The sequence below is a fragment of the Pipistrellus kuhlii genome, unplaced genomic scaffold, assembly GCF_014108245.1.
Source record: "Pipistrellus kuhlii isolate mPipKuh1 unplaced genomic scaffold, mPipKuh1.p scaffold_m20_p_15, whole genome shotgun sequence".
In the NCBI taxonomy this organism is placed as follows: Eukaryota; Metazoa; Chordata; class Mammalia; order Chiroptera; family Vespertilionidae; genus Pipistrellus; species Pipistrellus kuhlii.
The window spans coordinates 32,838,403-32,860,021 of NW_023425460.1; the positions used below are offsets into that span (position 1 = coordinate 32,838,403).

The 21,619-nt window shown below is 46.1% G+C and overlaps 3 protein-coding genes across 6 annotated transcripts in view; 2 read left to right on the forward strand and 1 right to left on the reverse strand.

Annotated features, from left to right (window-relative positions):
- The window catches only part of ARMH3 (armadillo like helical domain containing 3), a 147,266-nt gene extending 137,342 nt beyond the window's left edge, over positions 1 to 9,924 (reverse strand). Inside the window, exons 1-2 of one of the 4 annotated variants that reach the window (XM_036437870.2) lie at positions 9,758 to 9,924; positions 341 to 453 (exon numbers count right to left, since the gene is read on the reverse strand). In XM_036437870.2, coding sequence (XP_036293763.1) covers positions 341 to 442 — 102 coding nt within the window. In that variant the 5' untranslated portion in view covers positions 443 to 453; positions 9,758 to 9,924. Of the gene's footprint in view, positions 1 to 340; positions 454 to 826; positions 969 to 9,332; positions 9,569 to 9,757 lie in introns of those variants that run through there. The other 3 variants (XM_036437871.2, XM_036437872.2, XM_045582033.1) reach the window with 3 other exon arrangements.
- A 3,234-nt stretch (positions 9,925 to 13,158) lies between these two features.
- On the forward strand, positions 13,159 to 15,904 carry HPS6 (HPS6 biogenesis of lysosomal organelles complex 2 subunit 3). The gene has a single exon (XM_036437855.2). It carries the CDS (start codon positions 13,321 to 13,323, stop codon positions 15,742 to 15,744), a length of 2,424 nt encoding a protein of 807 aa, XP_036293748.1. The 5' UTR covers positions 13,159 to 13,320; the 3' UTR covers positions 15,745 to 15,904.
- Positions 15,905 to 18,770: 2,866 nt separating this feature from the next.
- Positions 18,771 to 19,359, forward strand: LOC118718931 (39S ribosomal protein L42, mitochondrial-like). The gene is given in 2 exon segments (XM_036437961.2): positions 18,771 to 19,235; positions 19,238 to 19,359. Coding segments are annotated over 2 exon segments (426 nt in total). The 5' UTR covers positions 18,771 to 18,916; the 3' UTR covers positions 19,345 to 19,359.
- The last annotated feature ends 2,260 nt before the right edge of the window (positions 19,360 to 21,619 follow it).

Below are 21,619 nucleotides of genomic sequence, written 5' to 3' on the forward strand. Positions count from 1 at the left end.
AAATTATAGTGCTAAGATCCAAATTTTCTCAGCAATAATTTTCAAACAGAAACTCTAGACCAGTGGCCGCCCACCTTCTGGACCGCACAGACCACCAGTGGTCCACGGACCACCAGTTGGCGATGACTCTTCTAGACAGAGGCTTCCAGTTAATGAGCGAAATAAGAAAAAAGATAACCCTTACTGCCACTTTACAGGAAAGCTAATGACAAAAACCTGTAGGCCAATTGCCTGCTATCACCTTTCCTTAAGTTGACCTCTTAAAATTACTACCAAGAACTAATGTCTTAATACAATGAATTCTAACATGGATCATAAAGGAGATGGATTCAGGTCTTACCATGAAGATCTCATCATACATCAGCACCACTTTTTCCTTCAGTGGCTTTTTGGAGGCTGAAGATTTCCGAAGCAAACCCCCTCTTTTCTCTACCTGTGCCATGGTTAGAGAATCTGTGAAAAGAAAACCAGAGACAGAGCTAGAATTGCTCTCCCAGATTCTGGAGATTCTATTGAAACACCTCTTAATGGGAAATTTTTTAAGAAGAAGAAATGATAAACAACCACGCTATAGGTCTGTCCAACACCCTCTCTCCTGACCAGGTAATTTCAAGATTTAAATTATAGCACAACATATTTTACATCCTTAAAGCATGCCAATGGACAAGGCTGAAAGCAGATCCAAAACCAAGCAGGAAAGTGTAACGAGCTCCATCTGTAATAGGTCTAGCCATATATTTGAGGTTGATGGAAGGAAGGCTGCAAAGTACACACTGCCCCAGACTGATGGTGAAGTTAAATTTCAAGTATTGATCGAGCTTAGGACCATTAAGACAGGAAGTGTGCTGCAGACTGATATGCTCCATTGATTTTCCCCAGAGTAAGTAGGTTCTCGTCACTGCAAAGCACTTGGCTTTCACTGCCTCATAAATCACAATGCACTTGACTGTCTTCAGAAATTCCTCTGGAAAGAGACCCAAGGTAGAAAATATCAGTTAAAGGCTAAAAATTAAACTTGATTTCAAAATAACTGAATTTTTAAAAATATATTTTATTGATTTCTTACAGAGAGGAAGGGACAGGGAGAGAGAGATAGAAACATCAAAGATGAGAGGGAATCAATGAGCAACTGCCTCCTACATACCCACCCCTGGGGATCAAGCCTGCAACCCAAACATGTGCCCCTGATCTGAACTGAACCCTGGACCCTTCAGTCTGTAGGCTGACTCTCTATTCACTGAGCCAAATCAGCCAGGGCCCGAGGATATGTTTATTGATTTTAGAGAGAGGAAGGAGGAAAAGTGGGAGAAAGGGAGAAAGAGACACATCGACGTGAAAAACATCAACTGGTTGCCTCCCTTATGTGCCCTGACCAGGGATCAATTCTGCAACCTAGATATATGCTCTGACAAGGAATCGAATCCACAACCTTTGGTTACCGAAAAACACTCCAACCGAATCACCCAGCAAGGGTTGGAATTCCCAATATTTTTTTTTTAATCACATACATGTTATTTTCAAAAAGGAATTCCCAATTTTTTAAGTGAGAACTTAAAATCCAACAGGTCTTCACTGTGGATTTACACATATTCCCTCACTTCCCAGATTCTTCCTACTTGAAAGAAACCAAATTTATTCATTTGTCTCTCTCTCTTAAATACTAGGCGTTAGTTGTGAAACTTAATCTTAACCAATGGCAAGTATGGAGGGTAGTGAGGAGCCTGATTTTTACTTCCAGACTAACCCAAAGCAGAACAAAATTAATTTTGTTCAATGACTTTTGAGAAATATGCAGTACCTTTCAAATCAAAATAAAAGGTTTGTTTAAGGGACAGATGCATCAAATAGCATAAAAGATTTTATCTCAGACATTGTTTTTCTCTAATATATACAGACAAAAAGGAGATTCAGCTCTGAACACAAAATGCATAAAGCACAGAAAATTTCTCCAACTAGGAATTAGGCATCTTTAGCAAAGGGAATGCATCCTATACCTTTTCTATAGTCCCATGGCTCATAGTATACTCATCACTGACTGAATCTGAAGGGGGGTGGGGGGGGTGCAGCTGAAAAATAATAGATCTGACCTAAAATGTTAGTAAGACCTCTCTTTATTGAGGCCTCACTAAGCCCTCAAATTCCATTATGGTGCAGAGAAAATTGAAGGGGAAAATAACAAAGAAAAGATTCTTGTGGGCAATTTATGCTATATTGATCATGGCTTTGCCTTAAAACATGAAATACAGCCTCTGTTCAAAACATTCCTGTGTCTCTTAAATAGGTTGTCAAGAGGAAGATATCCTTATAGGGGAGAAAACAAATTGGAAATCAAGAGGATCTTATTAAAATAAATCAAAAGCAGCCGAGATCGGTTTGGCTCAATGGATAGAGCGTTGGCTTGGGGACTGAGGGGACCCAGGTTTGATTCCGGTCAAGGGCATGTACCTTGGCTGCGGGCATATCCCCAGTAGGGGGTGTGCAAGAGGCAGCTGATCGATGACTCTCTCTCATCGATGTTTCTTGCTCTCTGTCTCTTTCCCTTCCTCTCTGTACAAAATCAATAAATATATTTTTTAAAAAAAATAAATTAAAAAAAATAATAATAAAATATAATAAATCAAAAGCAATGCAATTCTAAACTTAGTGGGTATAGATCTTTCATGTACTCAACTTCAACCAGTTGATTAGCAGAAATAGTGGGAACCATGAGTTCCTGGATGTGAAAAGCACATGTTTACAAACATACCCCTCTGAGGATTTATAATTAGGTTCCAGCTAATCAATGTCTACCTCAAATCTAATAAACTCACTTTCTCTATTTCAGAATCAATACTTTCTAATAAGCGAATGGGGATAGGAGAAGAGGGAAAAACAATTCCAATCTAAAGTACCAAATTCCCTAAGAAATTAAATTATTTTCATCACTCTCCTTCAATTTGGAGCAGGGGGGGACATTCAACCAAGAGCTTCAACTCATTACTCTCTGTCATCATCACAAGCAACTGGAATTTACCACTCAAGCTGTCGAAAATGTGACCTCCTCCAGCATTTCTAACCATGAAACACAGCAAAGGTATATCTAGGGTGGCAGACTGGGAGAAATTACAACTCTTACAGAAGGTTTTCAGGGTAGAGGGTATCTCAGAAATTAAGCCTGTACTCCTAAATTTGAAAGTAAAATATCTGACTGGTAGAGCAGTCGATTGCAGCACATCAATGTGAGTATAATCTATTTACATCCTCTCAGTGCATTTTTTCCTCTTTCACAACCCTCCCCTGTTGTAGAGAATCAGCACCTGCTGAGGAGCATCAAGGCAGAATGGAAAAACCAACCAATAGAACCAAAACTAGAATACCAACTAGATGACAGAGGAATTAAGTCTTTACTCCTCAGTTTCCTTACAAATAAAACAAAGGATCGGACTAGACCCGTGGTCGGCAAACTGCAGCTCTAGAGCCACATGCGGCTCTTTGGCCCTTGAGTGTGGCTCTTCCATGAAATACCACGGCCTGGGCGAGACTATTTTGAAGAAGTGGTGGGAGTGGCGTTAGAAAAAGTTTAAGTTTAAAAAATTGGGCTCTCAGCCGAAGCAGGTTTGGCTCAGTGGTGGAGCGTCGGTCTGCGGACTGAAGGGTCCCGGGTTCGATTCCGGTCAGGGGCATGTACATTGGTTGTGGGCACATCCCCAGCGTGGGGTGTGCAGGAGGCGGCTGGTCGATGTTTCTCTCTCATCGACGTTTCTGGCTCTCTATCTCTCTCCCTTTCTCTCTGCAAAAAATCAATAAAATATATTTTAAAAAATTGGGCTCTCAAAAGAAATTTCAATCATTGTACTGTTGATATTTGGCTCTGTTGACTAATGAGTTTGCCAACCACTGGACTAGACATATCATCTAATGATTCTCTCAACATCACTTAAATACCATAAACACATAAGGAACACCCACATATTATTTTTTTTAATATATTTTTATTGATTTTTATACAGAGAGGAAAGGAGAGAGATAGAGAGTTAGAAACATCAATGAGAGAGAGTCAACGACCAGCTGCCTCTTGCACACCCCCTATTGGGGATATGCCCGCAACCAAGGTACATGCCCTTGACCGGAATCGAACCCGGGACCCTTCAGTCCCCAAGCCGACGCTCTATCTATTGAGCCAAACCAGTCCCGGCAGGAACACCCACATATTATAAAGCACTAGCTTAGGCCCTAGGCCTACAGGGTTACAAAAAGCAAACTTCTTACCTGATGCTCTGGGAGCTCACTATCTATTGGCAGAGACAGACACATAATAATGCATAGTACAAGGCAATAAATAGAGAAATAAATAGAGTAAAAGCACCAAAAGGAAGGGAAAGAAGCATTCTATGACTATGACCTTTGTTGATCCTGGTTTTTAAATCCTTGTGGTGAAGACGCAAATACACAGCAAAGCCATAGTAATCCCACAGAAATGTCATCTTAGGCTTAATACAGCTTCTCAGAAATAAGACATACAAGGCAAAATATAAAAGAGAATCGGGCAACTTTTCAATACTAATTTCATTTACCACCAAAAAGGAATGGTTTCAAATCCCCTCAACTCAATAGTAAATAAATAAGTCTTTTATTCCTAAACCTCAGGGACTGCTGGTCCCATGACCTATAGTACAACTTTTATCTGAAAGTTCCAAGTCATACAAGTTCATATATATATAAATATATATTTGTGTGTGTTTTTTTTAATTTATTTCAGAGAGTAAGGGAGAGGGAGAGATAGAAACATCAATGATGAGAAAGAATCATTAATCAGCTGCCTCCTGCACTTCCCACACTGGAGATCAAGCCCACAACCCAGGCATGTGCCCTGGCAGTTAGGAGAATTGAACTGTCACCTCCTGGTTTATAGGTTGATGCTCAACCTCTGAACCATGCTGGCCGGGCCATACAACTTCTTAAGAACTATATATTTAAGCAATCCAGGCACATAATTCTTTTTTGTTGTTATTGTTGTTGTTAGTCCTCATCTGAAAATATTTTTCCATTGACTTTTTTTTTAGAGAGAGTGGAAGGGTGAGGGAGAAACAGAGTTATCTGTTCCCTAAATTTTTTGCAAGGTATACCATACTCCCTGGAGGTAATACTAGCAGTGTAAGCATTGAAGAGAATGCAGGGTATTCCTCCAAATCTCAACCTTCATTTTTCAAACTAGTTCCTAATATGCCTCTTCATTTCTTTTTTTTCTTTTTCTTTTTCTTTTAATCCTCACCCTAGGACATGCTTAGAGAAAAGGAGGAAGGGAAGGGAAGGGGGGGAGAGACAGAGAAACATCAATGTGAGACATAAAAATAGATCCGTTGCCTTCTATACGCTCCCTGACTGGGGATCAAGCCCAAAACCCAGGTATGCGCCCTGATCAGGAATCAAACCAGCAACCTTTCGGTGTATGGGATAACGCTCAACCAACTGAGCCACTCACACCAGTCATCTCTTCATTTCTGAAAGCCCCAAGGATTTAGCTCACTTGCTGGCCCACATAGTCCAGTTGGCCCTCTAAATTTACCCTTGTCTGAATCTGTATTTACTTAACTTTCCAGATATAGGCATGGGCACTGTACTGTGTTCTACTATTCCTCGTGGTTCCTTGCCATAGCTTCTTTTTTTTTTTTCTTTTTTTCTTTTTTTTTTTTTCTTTTTTCTTAATCCTCACCTGAAGATATTTTTCTATTGGTTTTCAGAGACAGAGGGAGAGACAAAGAGAAATATTAATGTGAGAAAAACATGTTCTTCCAATTCCTGACTGGCTCTAACACAAGCTTACAACTCCTTTCCATTTTAATGAATTTTTAGTGCTAGTCACTCTAAATCTTTTATATTTTCCAAATGGTGTAAGGCCTGCATTCTTTTTTCCTCTCTCTCTTTTTTTTAAATATATTTTTATTGATTTTTCACAGAGAGGAAGGGGAAGGGATAGAGAGTCAGAAACACTGATGAGAGAGATACATCAACCAGCTGCCTCCTGCACACCCCTCACCAGGGATGTGTCCACAACCAATGCACATGCCCTTGACCAGAATCGAACCTGGGACCCCTCAGTCCGCAGACGACGCTCTATCCACTGAGCCAAACCGGTGTTGACAAAGGCCTGCATTCTTGAACCCACCTCGATCCTTCCCTCCTTTCATGGAGAGCTCCAGGGCAGGTCACCACCCCCTTATTTTACATTTTCTTTTTTAATTCCAAGGGATGGAATTCATCACTTATTCCTCCAAATCTTTCAAAGCTCTGCCTCCCACTCAGGGTGATATATATAATAAATAACACGACTGAGTACTACTACACACTTGGCAATGTTCTAAGTGCTTTAAATATACTATATTTAATCCTTACAATAATCAGATGAAATAGCTAATATTAGCATATTTTTACAATGAGGATTCTACTTTGCCCAAAGTCACACAGCTAGTAAGTAGGTAAAGCCACTAAATACTTCTCTCGGGTAGCCCTTCTCCCTATCAGAATACCCTATTAATGCAAAAACTCGGATGTTGACTGGTAGAACATTCAAAATCCAGATTCACGTAAAGTTCTATGGAGACTCCATACTGATATCCATAATATCAACATTCCCACTTTAACAAAAAAAAAGCCTTAGTCATCTCAGGACCTTGTCTGACAAGCATCTTCCCTACTTTCTAGATACGAGGACAGAAGCAGCCTGATCCAGGAGGTGCAGGAGCCACTGTGGGGCAGCATCCATACCTTGTGCGTGCTCTGGGCAATGCTCACCTCAGAGTGAGTGTGGTGCCGACACTTGAAAGTTAAAGTAATTCCGGGACTTTCCCAAGACGAAGCAGCAAGTGGCAAAACCAGGAATTTCCCAATCTCCACTCTAGGTATCAACCGCTTTCTGTACCTATGAATGGTGAACTAGCTTCACAGAATTCAATCCAATCTCATCAGAATTGACCAAATCTGCCTATCTTCACAAACTAATACAGTTGAAGAGGTTTAAATAAACATGACGATCTCAGGTTCCCTTTCAAATTATTTTACACAAGAAAGAATGCATTTGTACCTTCAGAAGGAGAAACCAACTCCAAATTGACAAGCCTGCAGAAAACACTGATTGAAAATCACATTCCTCTGACATCTCCCAGAATGAAAATTCATTGTATGGTTCTCTCTTCAATGAGCAGGAGCCTCTTGTAAATTAACACTGTCTATCTCCTGCTCAAACCCTGAGCTTCCTCAAGCAGCACAACGTCACTCATATGTTCTTCATTTCCTTTCCTACTGAACCATACAAGCCTCATGAAAACCACCTAAGTATAAAATGAAAATTATAAGAGATTCCCAGAATCTTCTCTAAGAAAGCCCCAAAAGGTGACTGCAACCTTACAAAGCAAATTGATTTCCTGCTAACTTAATAACTAACCTTATAATAACTCAATCATAGTATACCACAAAAAGGGGACCTAAAATTACTGTTCTGGTCCCTGCCTTGAGAAGCTCACAATTAAATGGAAGAAGTATATATTCTGATACTTCTTTATAAACAAACAAAGTAAAGATTTTCGCCGGGATTTTCTTTTTCTCCAGATATGCCCTCACTTACCATTGCCAATGTATTACACTCACTGAACCTCCTCACTTCCAGCTGCCTACTAATATCTCCATAGACACATCCCACAGGCAACGTGACCTCAGCACACCAGACTATCTCCTCTGTACTTCTCTCCATAGCCACTCCGACTCTTTAAAAATTTGTTCTACTTTTTTCCCAGTGCATATCCTGGCCAGCAGAATTCCCATTCACCCAATCTCTCAAATTAGCCCACTCTCCAGTCACCAAGTCCTGTTGCATCTACCTCCAAATTACTTCTAAAATCCACTCTTCATGTCCACTGCCACACTTTTTTCCAGACTCTCACTTAATTGCAACAATGCGAATTGGTCTCACTGACTCATTTCTCATTAATCTGCACTTCTGTCATTCCGTAACATAAAAAGCACCTCCTGACAACTTCCCTGCCACATATCCTGATTGGGACAAATTTCTGACTTTTAAACATCACATTATTTTTTCCCCCTCACACTTGCACCATTTCTGTGTTCATACTGTTCTCTCCAACTGGAATGCCTTTCCTTACTTGTGCAAGCTCCTACTCATTCTTCATCACCCAACTAAAGTATCTCCTTCTTGTGAAGGTTTCCCTGACTCTCCTAGGCAATGGCAGGAGTCCCTTCACACTGTAGAAATTCCTTTATAATGATATGTAACACACAGCACAATTTTCATATGAATATGTCTTTCTGATGTCCTTTAGAAAAGATACTCTTATTTCCTTTTTTTACTATTATTGATTTTAGAAGGAGGGAGAGAAACAGACAGAGAGAAACATCAACTTGCTGTTCCACTTATTTATGCATTCATTGGCTGATCCTTGTATGTGCTCTACCGGGCCAGGGCAATGCTCACATTTCTAACCCAGTGCCGGTTACATAGCAAGTGCTCAATAAATGTATGTTGAACAAACAGTTCACCTCCATATATCCTGAATCAATTTATTTGGCCATTTTCCCCAAATATTTCCTAAATGAATTCTTGAATTTGATTCTATGGAAAATTTCAAGTTTTATAACAATTTCTTTTGAGTTTTCAAGGTGCTTTTTTTAAATTATACAAATGTTGAACAGGTGGAATGAATGAATGCCTACACTTCCAGAGAAAAGCTCCCCTATTCACTAAAAGAAGGTAATTCCCCCTTTACAATCCTAACAAGAAGGATCCACCTGTCCCTAGACAGATTATCTTAAAAGACTTTACACAGTACGCAGTGCACACAAATCCAACTGAAGGCACACCCAAATAATCCCAGCTAATTTATGCTAAATTCAAGGCAGGTATATAAACCTTATTTGTCTTGGTTTACAAGTCACTGAGTGCTCAGGATAGCAAAGAAACAGCTCTGCCTCAGCTCAAAACTTTTTCTGTAGAGGAGTAACTGGGGGAGGGTCTTATAATCAAGAAACATTTATTCGGCCCTGGCTCAAATTCTACTCCCCACTCTGCAGAGGCAGCACTCCCCACCTCTGACAGCTCTCCTTCCCCAGGGAGCTAGCTTCTTCCCCACACTTGTCTGGGAACAGGGTCGTGTCCCAGCCCCACACTAAGTAACCCAGAGAACGCACGGCGGCTTCATTGATTCGGAGTGAAGGGTGGGCTCCAGACCGCGGGTCTAAAAGGAGCGACAGGACGGGGCCCTTCCGGGACATCTGAGGCTGAGGACCAGGGTCAGGCCGGCCCTTCCCTGATCCTCCTCCAAGGTCTTGCCCTAAGCCCGCACCCCAAGGCCAGGCTGGGCTGAAGGCCACCCAGGAGCGGGTACAACCTGCGGAGGGGAGGCTGCCTTGGGGGTCAGGGTCAGCCCCGGGTTGGGGTCAAAGGTCGGTTGCCAGGAGGGCCCAACAGGGAGCAGGAGGGACTTGACAGGCACCGGACCGGATGTTCCGAGGGGGGCCCCCCGGGGCTGGTGAACCGAGGCGCTGCGGGCTCCGCTCCACCGCCCCGGGCCCAGCCTCCTGGCCCCACGCAGCCTCAGCATCTGCCCTCCCTCCCTCTCCCCGCTCCCCCGCCCGCCCGCCACCCCCGGCGTCCCCTCGGCGAGCGCAGGCCCCGCCCCCGGCGCCGCCACAGGGCCGAGGCCTAGACACAGCAGGACCCGCGGGGGCTGGCCAGGTTCGGAGCCCGGCCCGGGCCCGCGCCTCTTACCGAGCCCCCGACTCCTCCTCCTCCACCCGCGCCGCTCCCGGGCGCGCTCGCTCCCGAAGCCACCGACGCCGCCGCTGCTCCGGGCTCACGGCGGCGCTCCCGACCTCCCCGACCCTTCCCCAGGCCCACAGCGCCCCGCTGGGTCCTAAAGCCCGCCGTCTGAGAACTGCGTCCACACCCTGAGGCAGGCTCAGACCACGACTCCCAGCAAGCATCACAGACAACAACTCCCAAGATGCACCGCGAAAAATTTTAACAAAAGAAATATCTATGTGAGGATCTGCAGGATGCAAGTTGCAAAGGCAATGTTTTTAAACATGGCAGGATCTGACTATGGCTATACACTGGCAGAGTTTGGAAAGATGTATGTTCCAAGCTATTTGTGGCAACTTTGTAGGATTGGAAAGGATTGGAAACAAATTCATCTACCAACTATGTATTGTGTGACTACTACGTGCAGAACATCGTGTAAGGCTGTGTTAACTTGGCAAGTAACCTGAGTCTGTTTTTGCATACTCAAAATGGAAGATTAAAAAATACATACTGGGCCTTGCAGGTGTGGCTCATTGGTTGAACATCGACCTATGAAGCTGGAGGTCATGGTTCGATTTCCTGTCAGACAGAGCACATGTCAGGATTGCTGGCTCAAACCCCAGAGTGGAAAAAAAAATTTTTTTTTCCAAAAAACAACAAAACAAAGTGGGTCCTGCAGAAGGCAGCTGATCAATGATTCTCTCATCATTGATGTTTTTCTCTCTCTCCCTCTCCCTTTCTCTCTGAAATCAATAAAAAATATATATTTAAAAAAAAAAAAAAAAAAGATATGCTGGGCCCAGCTGGAGTGGCTCAATTGGTTGAAAAATCATCCTGTGCATGTTCGATTCCCAGTCGAGGGCACATACCTGGGTTCCATCCCTGGTGGGATTCTGTGTGTGTGTGTGTGTGTGTGTCTGTCTGTCTGTCTCTCTCTCTCTCTCTAAGCCTGTCCTTGGGTGGAGATTACAAAAAAGATATGCGGGGCCGAAACCGGTTTGGCTCAGTGGATAGAGCGTTGCCTGGGGACTGAAAGGTCCCAGGTTCGATTCCAGTCAAGGGCATGTGCCTTGGTTGCGGGCAAATCCCCAGTGGGGGGGTGTGCAGGAGGCAGCTGATCAATGTTTCTCTCTCATCGATGTTTCTTACTCTCTATCCCTCTCTCTTCCTCTCTGTAAAAAATCAATAAAATGTTTTGTTTTTTTTTTAAAGATATGCTGGGCAGTAACTTCAATGATTTTATGGAACTGAGCAGATATAAATATTTTGGAGCCATTTGGCTTAGTGGTAATGGTTCAAATCACACAAGAAGAGAAGGAATGACCTAGGAAGAAGGTTAAAAATGGGATCAATATAGAATTTAAAACACCTACATTTAAAGAATGGTGGAGGGCCCTGACTGGTTTGGCTCAGTGGATGGAGCATGGGCCTACAGACTGAGGGGTCCCGGGCATATACCTTGGTTGCGGGCACATCCCCAGTGGGAGTGTGTGTGTGTATGTGTGTGTGTGTGTGTGTGCAGGAGGCGGCTGGTCAGTGTTTCTCTCTCATCAATATTTCTATCTCTCTGTCCCTTTCCCTCTCTGTAAAAAATCAATAAAAATATATTTAAAAAAATAAATAAATAAATAAATAAAAAAGAATGGTGGAGGAAGATGAACCAATAGCAAACAAAATTCTGGCGATAGTAAAGAGGAAATTGAGAGGGAACAGATGCTGTGGAAACCACAGGAGGGGATTTCAGGTAAGTAATTGTTTAAGAAAGGAATGGAAGAAAACGTGGAGGCAGCAAATGCTAGAGGATCTTTGCAAGAAACTTGACAGAGGAAAGGGAGAGGGAACAATAGGGCTAAAGGTAATAAGGAAGAAAGAGCGACTTCTAAGACAGGACAAATGGGAGTGTTTCTATGATGAGACCAAGAGGAGAGAATGAACCTGATGTAGTAGAAATGGATACAGTTTTCTCTGGGAATTTGTGGGGGAACAGAGGGAGGAGCAGAACTCATGAAGAGGGACTAGACTTGGAGGGAGGAGAATACCGATCACATCACCTGAAAAGGCAATCGGAGGTGGAAAGAGCCCCTGCATATCAACTTGTAGGTGTTGCGGAGAAATTACACACAGAGCCAGTGCCTCTAACCCACATGTGTCAAACACAAGGCCCGCAGGCCAAATCCGTCCCGCCAGGCCTTGCAATGTGGCCCGCACCGCGCTGTCATCACTGCACTCCGCTGCATTTCCATCACAATGACAGTTTATGACTGTTCAGTAAACCATTCGGCCCGCGATTTAGGCTGGATTTTAGATTTTGGCCCCTTCTCTGATTGAGTTCGACACCCCTACTCTAACGCATGTTTTAATTTTTTTTTTTTTCTAGCAAGCTGTTAGTTTTAGTGGTGAATTGTTGATAAGGTGCTTTGGTATACTGACTCTGGACTCAGGTTACCTGTGGTTGAAAGCCCACCTCTACCTGTACTGTTTGTTAGCTGTGTGACCTTGGTCAATTTACTTAATCTCTCTGTGCTTTTTATTTATTTTTTAAATATATTTATTGATTTTTTACAGAGAGGAAGGGAGAGGAATAGAAAGCTAGAAACATCGATGAGAGAGAAACATAGATCAGCTGCCTCTTGCCCGCCCCCACTGGGGATGTGCCCGCAAACAAGGTACATGCCCTTGACCAGAATCGAACCTGGGACCTTTTAGTCCACAGGCCGACGCTCCAGGAGTCCTCAAACTTTTTAAAGTGGGGGCCAGATCACAGTCCCTCAGAGAGCTGGAGGGCCGGCCTATATGAACTACTAATTCCTACTGTAACACCTCGGCTGCGCTCACTGCCCAAAAAACCTGGCGGGCCGGATCAGACTCCTCTGCGGGCCGCATGTGGCCCGCGGGCCGTAGTTTGAAGACCTCAGAGTCTAACCACTGAGCCAAACAGGTTTCGGCCCTCTGCTTTTTATTTTATCTGTAAAAGGGGCTTGTCGAATGGAAGTATTAGCTAGTATAATCATTTTCCATTAAATTGTCACTTCTAGGAGGATGAGGGCTTCTCTTTTGCTCAGGCCTGTCTACTCAGAGTTAAGTGCTCAATAAAACTTCATGAATAAATGAGTGCATAAGCTGGGGTGAGAGGGTGAGGCTTCGAGGGAAGGAAAGCCGTGGGGGAGAAGGATGCTTTCCGTTCAGGGCTCAGCGGGACTGGCATACCGACTCCTGAGTCAGATTCTGGCCACTTGGCGGCTTCCTACATCCCAGCTCAGGGAAAGCGTCTCCAGGGGCGGCGAGGTCAGCGGCGCAGCCGCCGGGGTGCTCCGGGAGCTCCGGGAGCTCCTCCCCGCGGCTTCCGTGGCTCCTCCCCGGGCGAGCCCTGGGCGGGCCGGCGGGCGGGGCGGGGCGGGGCCGCGGAGACCCTGAGGCCGGGCCTCCGCCCACCTCATCGGCCCGGGACGGAAGTCTCCGCTCCTCCGCCGACCTCCCCGGCTAGGACCCGCGAGCCTGCGCGGGGCCTCGCCCCCCGGGCAGCCGGCACCATGAAGCGGGCGGCGACCCTGCGCCTGCTCTCGGACCTGAGCAGCTTCAGCGGCGCGGCCCGGCTCCGGGAGCTCCTGGCTGCGGATCCAGCCGTCCGGGTCCGAGTCCGCGGCAGCCCGGACGGCCGCCACCTGCTGCTGCTGCGCCCCCCGGTGGCGCCGGCCCCGCAGCTGCTGGTCGCGGTGCGTGGACCCGGCGAGGAGCTGGAGCGCGCCTGGCCGGCGGGCCACCCGTCCCCGATGGACGCCTTCTTCCTGCCGTGGCCCGCGCGCCCCGCGCTGGTGCTGGTGTGGGAGAGCGGGCTGGCCGAGGTGTGGGGCGCGGGCGTGGGGCCCGGCTGGCGGCTGCTCCAGAGCACCGAGCTGTGTCCCGGCGGCGGGTCCCGCGTGGTGGCCGTGGCGGCGCCCCGAGGCCGCCTGGTGTGGTGCGAGGAGCGGCGGGCGGATGCCGAGGACCGGGCACCGCCGCCCCGCGCCGCGGCTTCCAGCCACTGCGTGTGCGTCCGGACCCTGGAGCCCGGCGGGGAGGCCGGCACCAGCCTGGGCCGCACCCGCATCCTTCTGCACCACTGCCCCCCTTTCAGGCTGCTGGCCTCCCGCAAGGACCTCTTCCTGGTGCCCGCGGCCACCACCTTGCCCGGCGTGAGCCACCTTCTGCTCATCTGGAGCCCAGGCAAGGGGAAGGTGACGGTGGCCGCCCCAAGCCTTCGCCTCTCTTACAGTAAGAGCCTGAATCCTGGACGAGGGGACACGTGGGACTTCCGGACCCTGCTCCGAGGTCTTCCTGGGCTGCTATCCCCCAGGCAGCCATGGGCTGTCCATACCTGGGCCCCAACTCCCCAGGGCCTGCTGTGGCTTGACTTCCGGGGCACTGTGAGCCTGGTGCAGCCCCACGGCGGCACCCGGGCTGTGGGCACCTTGCAGGAGGCCCCTGTAGGCCTCGCAGAGTCTGCAGCCCTGGGAACGTTTCATGGCACGCTAGCCTGTGTGCTGGGCTCCACGTTGGAACTGCTGGACATGGGCAGCGGGCAGCTGCTGGAGAGGAAGGTCCTCAGTACAGACCGAGTCCATTTGCTGGAACCCCTAGCGCCTGGCACAAAGGGTGAGGAAGAGACGGAGCCCCGAGGAGGGGGTCTTCGTTTGCTTTCAGCCTTGGGTCTGTTTCAGGTAGTATGGGAAGCCCCGCCGACGCTTGAGCTGCCTTCGGCTGAAGACCTGGTGTTTGAGGAAGCCTGCGAGTACTACCAACGGCGGAGCCTGCGGGGCGCCCAGCTCACCCCAGAGGAACTGAGACAGAACAACGTCTTCCGGGCACCTCAGGCCCTGGCCTCCATCCTCCAGGGCCACGTGTCCCCATCTACCCTGCTGACCACCTTGAGGGCCGAGCTCCGCGATTACCGGAGCTTAGAGCAGCTCAAAGCCCAGCTGGTGGCTGGGGATGAGGAGGAGGCTGGCTGGACGGAGCTGGCAGAGCAGGAAGTGGCACGGCTGCTAAGGACTGAGTTGATAGGAGACCAGCTGGCCCAGCTCAACACCATTTTCCAAGCCCTTCCTACAGCAGCCTGGGGTGCCATCCTCAGGGCTCTGCAGCTCCAACCGGATGGGAATGGCAGGTTGAGGTCCCAAGCTCCCGCTGATGTGTGGAAGAAGGTCCTAGGGGGCACAGCAGTTGGAAAGGACCCCCCCAATGGGGCACTGCCCCTCTTCGAACTGCTGTGCCAGTGCCTCTGCCAGCTGGAGCCACGATGGCTGCCACCCTTTGTGGAGCTGGCACAGCAGCAGGGTGGGCCTGGTTGGGGGGCCGGGAGCCCAGGGCTTCCCCTGTATCGCCGAGCCCTGGCAGTACTAGGTGAGGAGGGGACCAGGCCTGAGGCACTAGAGCTAGAGTTGCTTTTGGGCAGTGGGCGGCCCAAAGCTGTGCTCCAGGCTGTGGGGCAGCTGGTGAAAAAGGGGCAGTGGGAGCGGGCCCTAGAGTCTGGCTTAGCCCTCGGCCCCTCCAGCCCCCTACTTCGAAGTGAGATCTTCAAACTGCTGTTGGCCGAGTTTGCTCGGCACCGCCAGCTCGATGCTCACCTCCCCCTCCTGTGCCGCCTGTGCCCACCAGACCTAGCTCCAGCTGAGCTCCTGTTGCTACTGCACACACATCTCCCCGATGAGTCGGAGCCCCCTAGCCCATTCCCTGAGCCTGGAGCAGAACCCCCTCTCACTGTGGGCTTGCTCAGAGCTCTGCTGGAGCAGACTGGGGCTAAAAGACAGTCCTCAGGCCCAGTTCTAAGCCTGTATGAGGACATCCTCTGGGACCCAGGCACTCCGCCCCCTACCCCACCTCGGGGACCTATGACTACCCTCCAGGCGTCAGACCACCCAGGGCCAGGGGCCTGGGCTCCATCTGGACAGGACCTCTGTGTGACTGACACAGGCTGAAAATCCTTTCTGTGACTAGAGAAGGATGCCTAGGAGTTGGAGAGGGCCAGGGTGGGACCAGTTTGTGCAATACTCTTCTCACTTCTGGAGCAATGTAAAAATATATACATATGTGTGTGTATGTTAAATATTGTGGTATAATAAATATGTTTGGTCTTCATCCTCAGGTTTTTGTTCTGGTACAGAGCTCTCCTAAAACCCCTGGACTTTCCTGAGTGATAGGAACCTCTTTTGTTGTTCATATCGAGCTCCTTTAGATCACACCTGCCTGTCTGCTAATGAGGGTGTGGCCCGCAGCCTCTGAGGGGGCTGGTTACCAGAAAGGCCAAGTGTTGAGAGGACTGGAACTTTCAGCCCCATTTCCAATCTCCTGGGGAGGCAGTGGGTTAGAGATTGAGCTCTGTCTATAAAAACTGCCGAACAAGGAAATTTGAGCTTTTAGCTTGATGACTGCATCAAGGTGCTGGGAGGATGACACCTAGAGAGGGCATGAAAATGACAGGCACACACATCCATCCTGTGCCTGCCCTCTCTGCATCTCTTCCCTCTGGCTTTTCCTGAGTTGTATTTCCCAGAGTTCTGTGAGTTATTCTAGCAAATTATCAAACCAACTTATAAGATGGGAATTCCGCCGAGACCAGTTTGGCTCAGTGGATAGAACGTCGGCCTGTGGACTGAAAGGTCCCAGGTTTGATTCTGGTTAAGGGCATGTACCTTGGTTGTGGGCACATCCCCAGTAGGGGGGTGCAAGAGGCAACTGATCAATGTCTCTCTCTCATCGATGTTTCCTCTCTCTTCTCTCTGTAAAAAATCAATGAAAATATATATATTAAAAAAAAAAAAAAAAGATGGGAATTCCACCAGTTCCTTGCAACTGGCATTAAAAAAAAAAAAAAAAAAAAGTCTATATCATTCATGCCCAGACAGTGTGGCTCAGTGATGAGTGTCAACCTATAAACCAGGAGGTCACGGTTTGACCCCCAGTGGGGGGCATGCAGGAAGGAGGCAGCTAATCAATGATTCTCTCGTCACTCTCATCACAAAGATGTTTCTTTTTCCCTCTCCCTTCCTCTCTCTGAAATAAATAAAAACATTTTTTAAAATTTTTATCATTTTAGCCCTGGCCTAAATCTTTATCAATTAGGCATCTTGCCATGGACAAAAAGGTTGCTGGGTCAAATCCCAGTCAGGGCACATGCACGTTACTGGCATTTGAAAAGGGCGCAGTCTCGCTGGACTGAGCCCTTACCCTGTGAGACCTGAACTGATGCCAGGTAGTTAGTGTCAGAATTGAATTGACTTGTAGGACACCCAATTGTGTGTGTGTTGTGTGTGTGTTCTACAAGAGAACTGATTGTTGATGTTGGAAAATACTCCAGAATTATAAACACAGCTTGTATCGGGTCTAGTAATACTTAATGTCGTTTTTAAACATTCGTTTAAAATCTTGCTTGGCGTTGACTTGTATTGACATAACCTTCAAACACGTGGTATCTACAGAACGTGTGAAGTGCAATTAACAAGTTTTGCTTGAAAAAGTTTGTGTTTGGTTTGGTTTTTGTTGCAAAACTAGGGCTAAGAAGATGGTGGATGAAGAGCTTATTCGGCACTGCATGCTTTACGAGTTCCAATTAGGAAGAAAAGCAAGTGAGGCTGCAAAAAACATCTGTAGTGCTCTTGGTCAAGATGCAGTTAGTGCCAGAAAATGCCAGCATTGGTTTGAGAAATTTCGCGAGGGAAATTTTTTGTTAGATGACAAGAGTGGTCGAGGCCGTGTGTCCAATTTTGATCAAGAAGCTCTTCAAGCTCTTTTGGTGCAAAATCCTCAAATTACCCAACAAGAGCTTGCGACAACTTTAAATTGTTCACAAAAAACAATTTCCAATCAATTGCGTGCACTTGGCAAAGTCCAAAAGTTTGGAAAATGGGTTCCTCATGAGTTGACCGACAACAACCGCAATCAAAGAGTCACAATTTGCAGTTCGCTCCTCTCTCGTCAAAACCGTTTGCCGTTTTTAGAGCAAATTGTTACCGGAGATGAAAAATGGGTGCTATATGTTAATTTGAAAAGGTGGCCTCAATGGTTGGACAAAAATGAGGCTCCGCAGCCCACGCCAAAACCTGACTTGCATGCGAAAAAGTGATGTTGTGTGTTTGGTGGAATTTTAAAGGAATTCTTCATTATGAACTTTTACCATCTAACCAAACCATTACAAGTGCAGTGTATAGTGCCCAATTGGAAAGGTTAGCCCAAGCTTTAAGAGAAAAAGAACCCGCGCTGATTAATCGGAAGGGTATAATTCTTCACCACGATAACGCACGACCGCATACTGCAAGAATCACTGCTGAAAAACTGCGCCAGTTGGAATGGGAAGTTCTCCCTCAACCTGCATATTCTCCTGATATTGCTCCTTCCGATTACCATTTGTTTTGTTCTTTGCAAAACTTTCTTCTTGGAAAAAAATTTAATAATGAAGAATGCCTCAAAAATGCATTGACCGAATTTTTTGCATCAAAATCACAAGAATTTTACAACAGAGGGATTAAAATGCTTCCTGAGCGTTGGGCACAAGTAGTAGAAAACAACTGCAACTATATTGTTGATTAAATTTTGTTGTATTGTTTAAATAAATTCGATTTAAAAAAAGTATTAGAAAACGACATTAATTATTACTAGAACTAATACATGCAGATTTTTTTAAAATATGTTTTACAGAGAGAGGAAGGGAGAGGGAGAGAGATAGAAACATCTATTGGCTTCCTCCTACATATCCCCTTCTGGGATCAAGCCTGCAACCTGGGCATGTGCCCTGACCGGGAATCGAACCAGCAACCTTGTGCATGGGCCAGTACTCAACTAACTGAGCCACTCTGGCCAGGGCAGTTGGTGTGTTTTTGAATAGCTAAAGATATCAGAGGGTTGTGGGTTATAGAGGGAGTTGTTGATCCTAAATCTGTTAACTAAAGTGGCCATTTTCAATCATGAAAATAATTAACACTTATAAACATTTAATATGCTGGTTTTTTGATAATTCCTCATTTGGAGACAAGATGGCAGGCTCGTAGTGAGCAGACATCAAGGGATGAAAATAGGTATGCCTAGAAGCAAATTTTAAAAGCATTTTCTCTTTAAATCTTTTTCTATACCACTTGATAAGCATCTTGATTCACCATGGCTGTATCAGCAGTGAAATGGGCAATATCAAACAGAACTATTTTGAAACATTTATTTCTAATCCAAAATGGAGCTTTATATTGTGTTAGTCATAAATCCACATACTCTTCTCTTCCAGATGACTACAATTGCAAAGAAGAACTTGTTTTTACATCTGATGGCAGGACGATAGTTTGCTATCATCCTTCTGTGGATATTCCATATGAAAACACTAAGCCTATCCCTCAGCCAAATCCTATGCATAATTATGAAGAAACACAGGATCAAATACTGAAAACCAGATTAGAAGAAAAAGATTAACACTTTGAGCAAGGACCATGATAGAACAACTTAGCAAAATGTTCTTTACTACTAAGCACCGTTGGTATTTTTATGGACAGTATCATACACGTCGTAGAAAATTGAATCCTCCAAAAGACAGATGATATTGAGGTTTTCGAAAGTAAAATGCTGTCCTGTTCTCATTTTCCATTTGAAAAAATGCAATCAGGCCGAAACCGGTTTGGCTCAGTGGTAGAGCGTCGGTCTGAGGACTGAAAGGTCCCGGGTTCGATTCCGGTCAGTGGCATGTACGTTGGTTGCGGGCACATCCCCGGTAGGGGTGTGTGCAGGAGGCAGCTGGTCGATGTTTCTCTCTCATCGATGTTTCTAGCTCTCTAGCCTTCTCCCTTCCTCTCTGTAAAAAATCAATAAAATATACATTTAAAAAAAAAAGAAAAAATGCAATCAGATATATTCACTGCTATGTTATATAGTAAAATAATAATAAAATGTCTTTTCATCTAAAAAAATTAATTAAATACTCATTTAATACTTCTGATAACCCCAGCAGGAAAGTAATAATAGTATCCCTATTTTACAGGTGATGAAATGCATTTAGAAATAGGAAATAAGGTTTAGAAAGATTATTGAGATCAGTCAACTAAAAGGTAGCAATTCTTTTTTTATAATATATGTTTGTTACTGATTTCAGAGAGGAAGCGAGAGGGAGAGAGAAATAGGAACGTCAAGGATGAGAGAAAAAGATTGGCTGCCTTCTGCGCACCCGTACTGGGGGTTGAGCCCACAACCAGGACATGTGTCCTTGACCAGAATCCAACTCAGGACCCTTTAGTCCACAGGCTGACATTCTATCCACAGAACCAAACCAGCCAGGGCAATGTTTATTTGTTTTTAAAGTATTTTTTTTATCGATTTTAGAGAGGAAGAGAGAGTTAAAAACATCAATCAGCTGCCTCCTGCATGACCCCCACTGGGGATTAAGCCCACAACCCAGGCATGTATCTTGACTGGGAATTGAACCGGCAACTTGGTGCGTGGGATGACATTCAACCAACTGAGCCTCACTGTATGTGCTAAACTCCATGTTGAATACAGCTATCAGGAACTTTCCTTAGGAAGTGTTCAGATGTGCCAGAATTTGATTCACACTGACCTGGGTGGTCAGGGGAAGACAGGGCGCTTCAAAGAATGGGAAAGAAGGAGACCCCCACCCCCAGCTCCATAGGGAGCCACCCCAGGCCGGAATGCCTGACACTTCCTGGAGAGAAGGGAAGAAGAAACCTTGAAGTGGCTCTTCAAGTCTCCACTTATTCTCTTCCTAGGCACAGGCTCCCCCTAGTGGTTCCTCTTGTCACCGCCAGCTGCACCCACTACCTTAAACCTGCAGGCATTTGACCATTTCTGAAGGACAGAGGAAGCCTCTGGAGGTGATAAATTAATGTTCTCGAAGGGTAAGAATGGAGGAAGGGGAAGAACGGTGGGAAGAGGAGGGAAAGGAGAGTGAGGGGTGGTGCCCTGGCCAGTGTGGCTCAGTTGGTTGGGTGTTGTCCTAGCCCTTTTTGAGTTAAAGGTGAATGATGGACAATGATACACAAGGCTAACAAAAGTTGCTGGTTTAATTCCCAGTCAGGGCACATACCCTGGTTGCAGTCTTGATCCCCAGTGTGGGGTGTGTAGGAGGCAGCCAATCAATTATTCCCTCTCATCACTAATATTTTTCTATCTCTTCCTCTCTCTTCCTCTCTCTCCGAAATCAATAAAAACATTTTTTTTAATATATTTTATTGATTTTGTACAGAGAGGAAGGGAGAGATAGAGAGTTAGAAACATCGATGAGAGAGAGTCATCGATCAGCTGCCTCTTGCACACCCCCTACCGGGGATATGCCCGCAACCAAGGTACATGCCCCTGACCGGAATCGAACCCGGGACCTTTCAGTCCCCAAGCCGACGCTCTATCCATTGAGCCAAATCGGTCCCGGCTAAAAACATTTTTTTTTAAGTCACATTCATGGTAGAGGCTGAAACAGCAATTAAGTTTGCCATTTGGGGCTGTTGTCTCTTTCTAACGGTAGCCTTTAATATTTTTTTGTAATAAACTGGCAATCTAGTAAGTAAACTGGGTTTCTTGAGTTTCGTGAGCTGTTCTGGCAAATTAATCAAACAGATGAGGGCGATGTCCCTCCCCCTCATGAGAATGTTCAATGTACAGCCAGTTAGTCAGAAGCACAGGTAACAACCTGGACCTGTGATGGATGTCTGAAGTGGAGGTCTGTCTTGTAAGATGGAAACCTTCACCTGTGGGATCTGAAATGATTCTCCAGGTAGATAGTGTCAGAATCTAGCTGAATTATAGGACACCCAGTTAGTCAGATACTTGCTTAGTGGTGTTGAAGAAAATACAGTGGCAATGGAGGGC

Bases quoted from the DNA above. Each gene is read 5' to 3' on its own strand.
- HPS6 (XM_036437855.2), top strand. From the start codon at position 13,321: ATGAAGCGGGCGGCGACCCTGCGCCTGCTCTCGGACCTGAGCAGCTTC.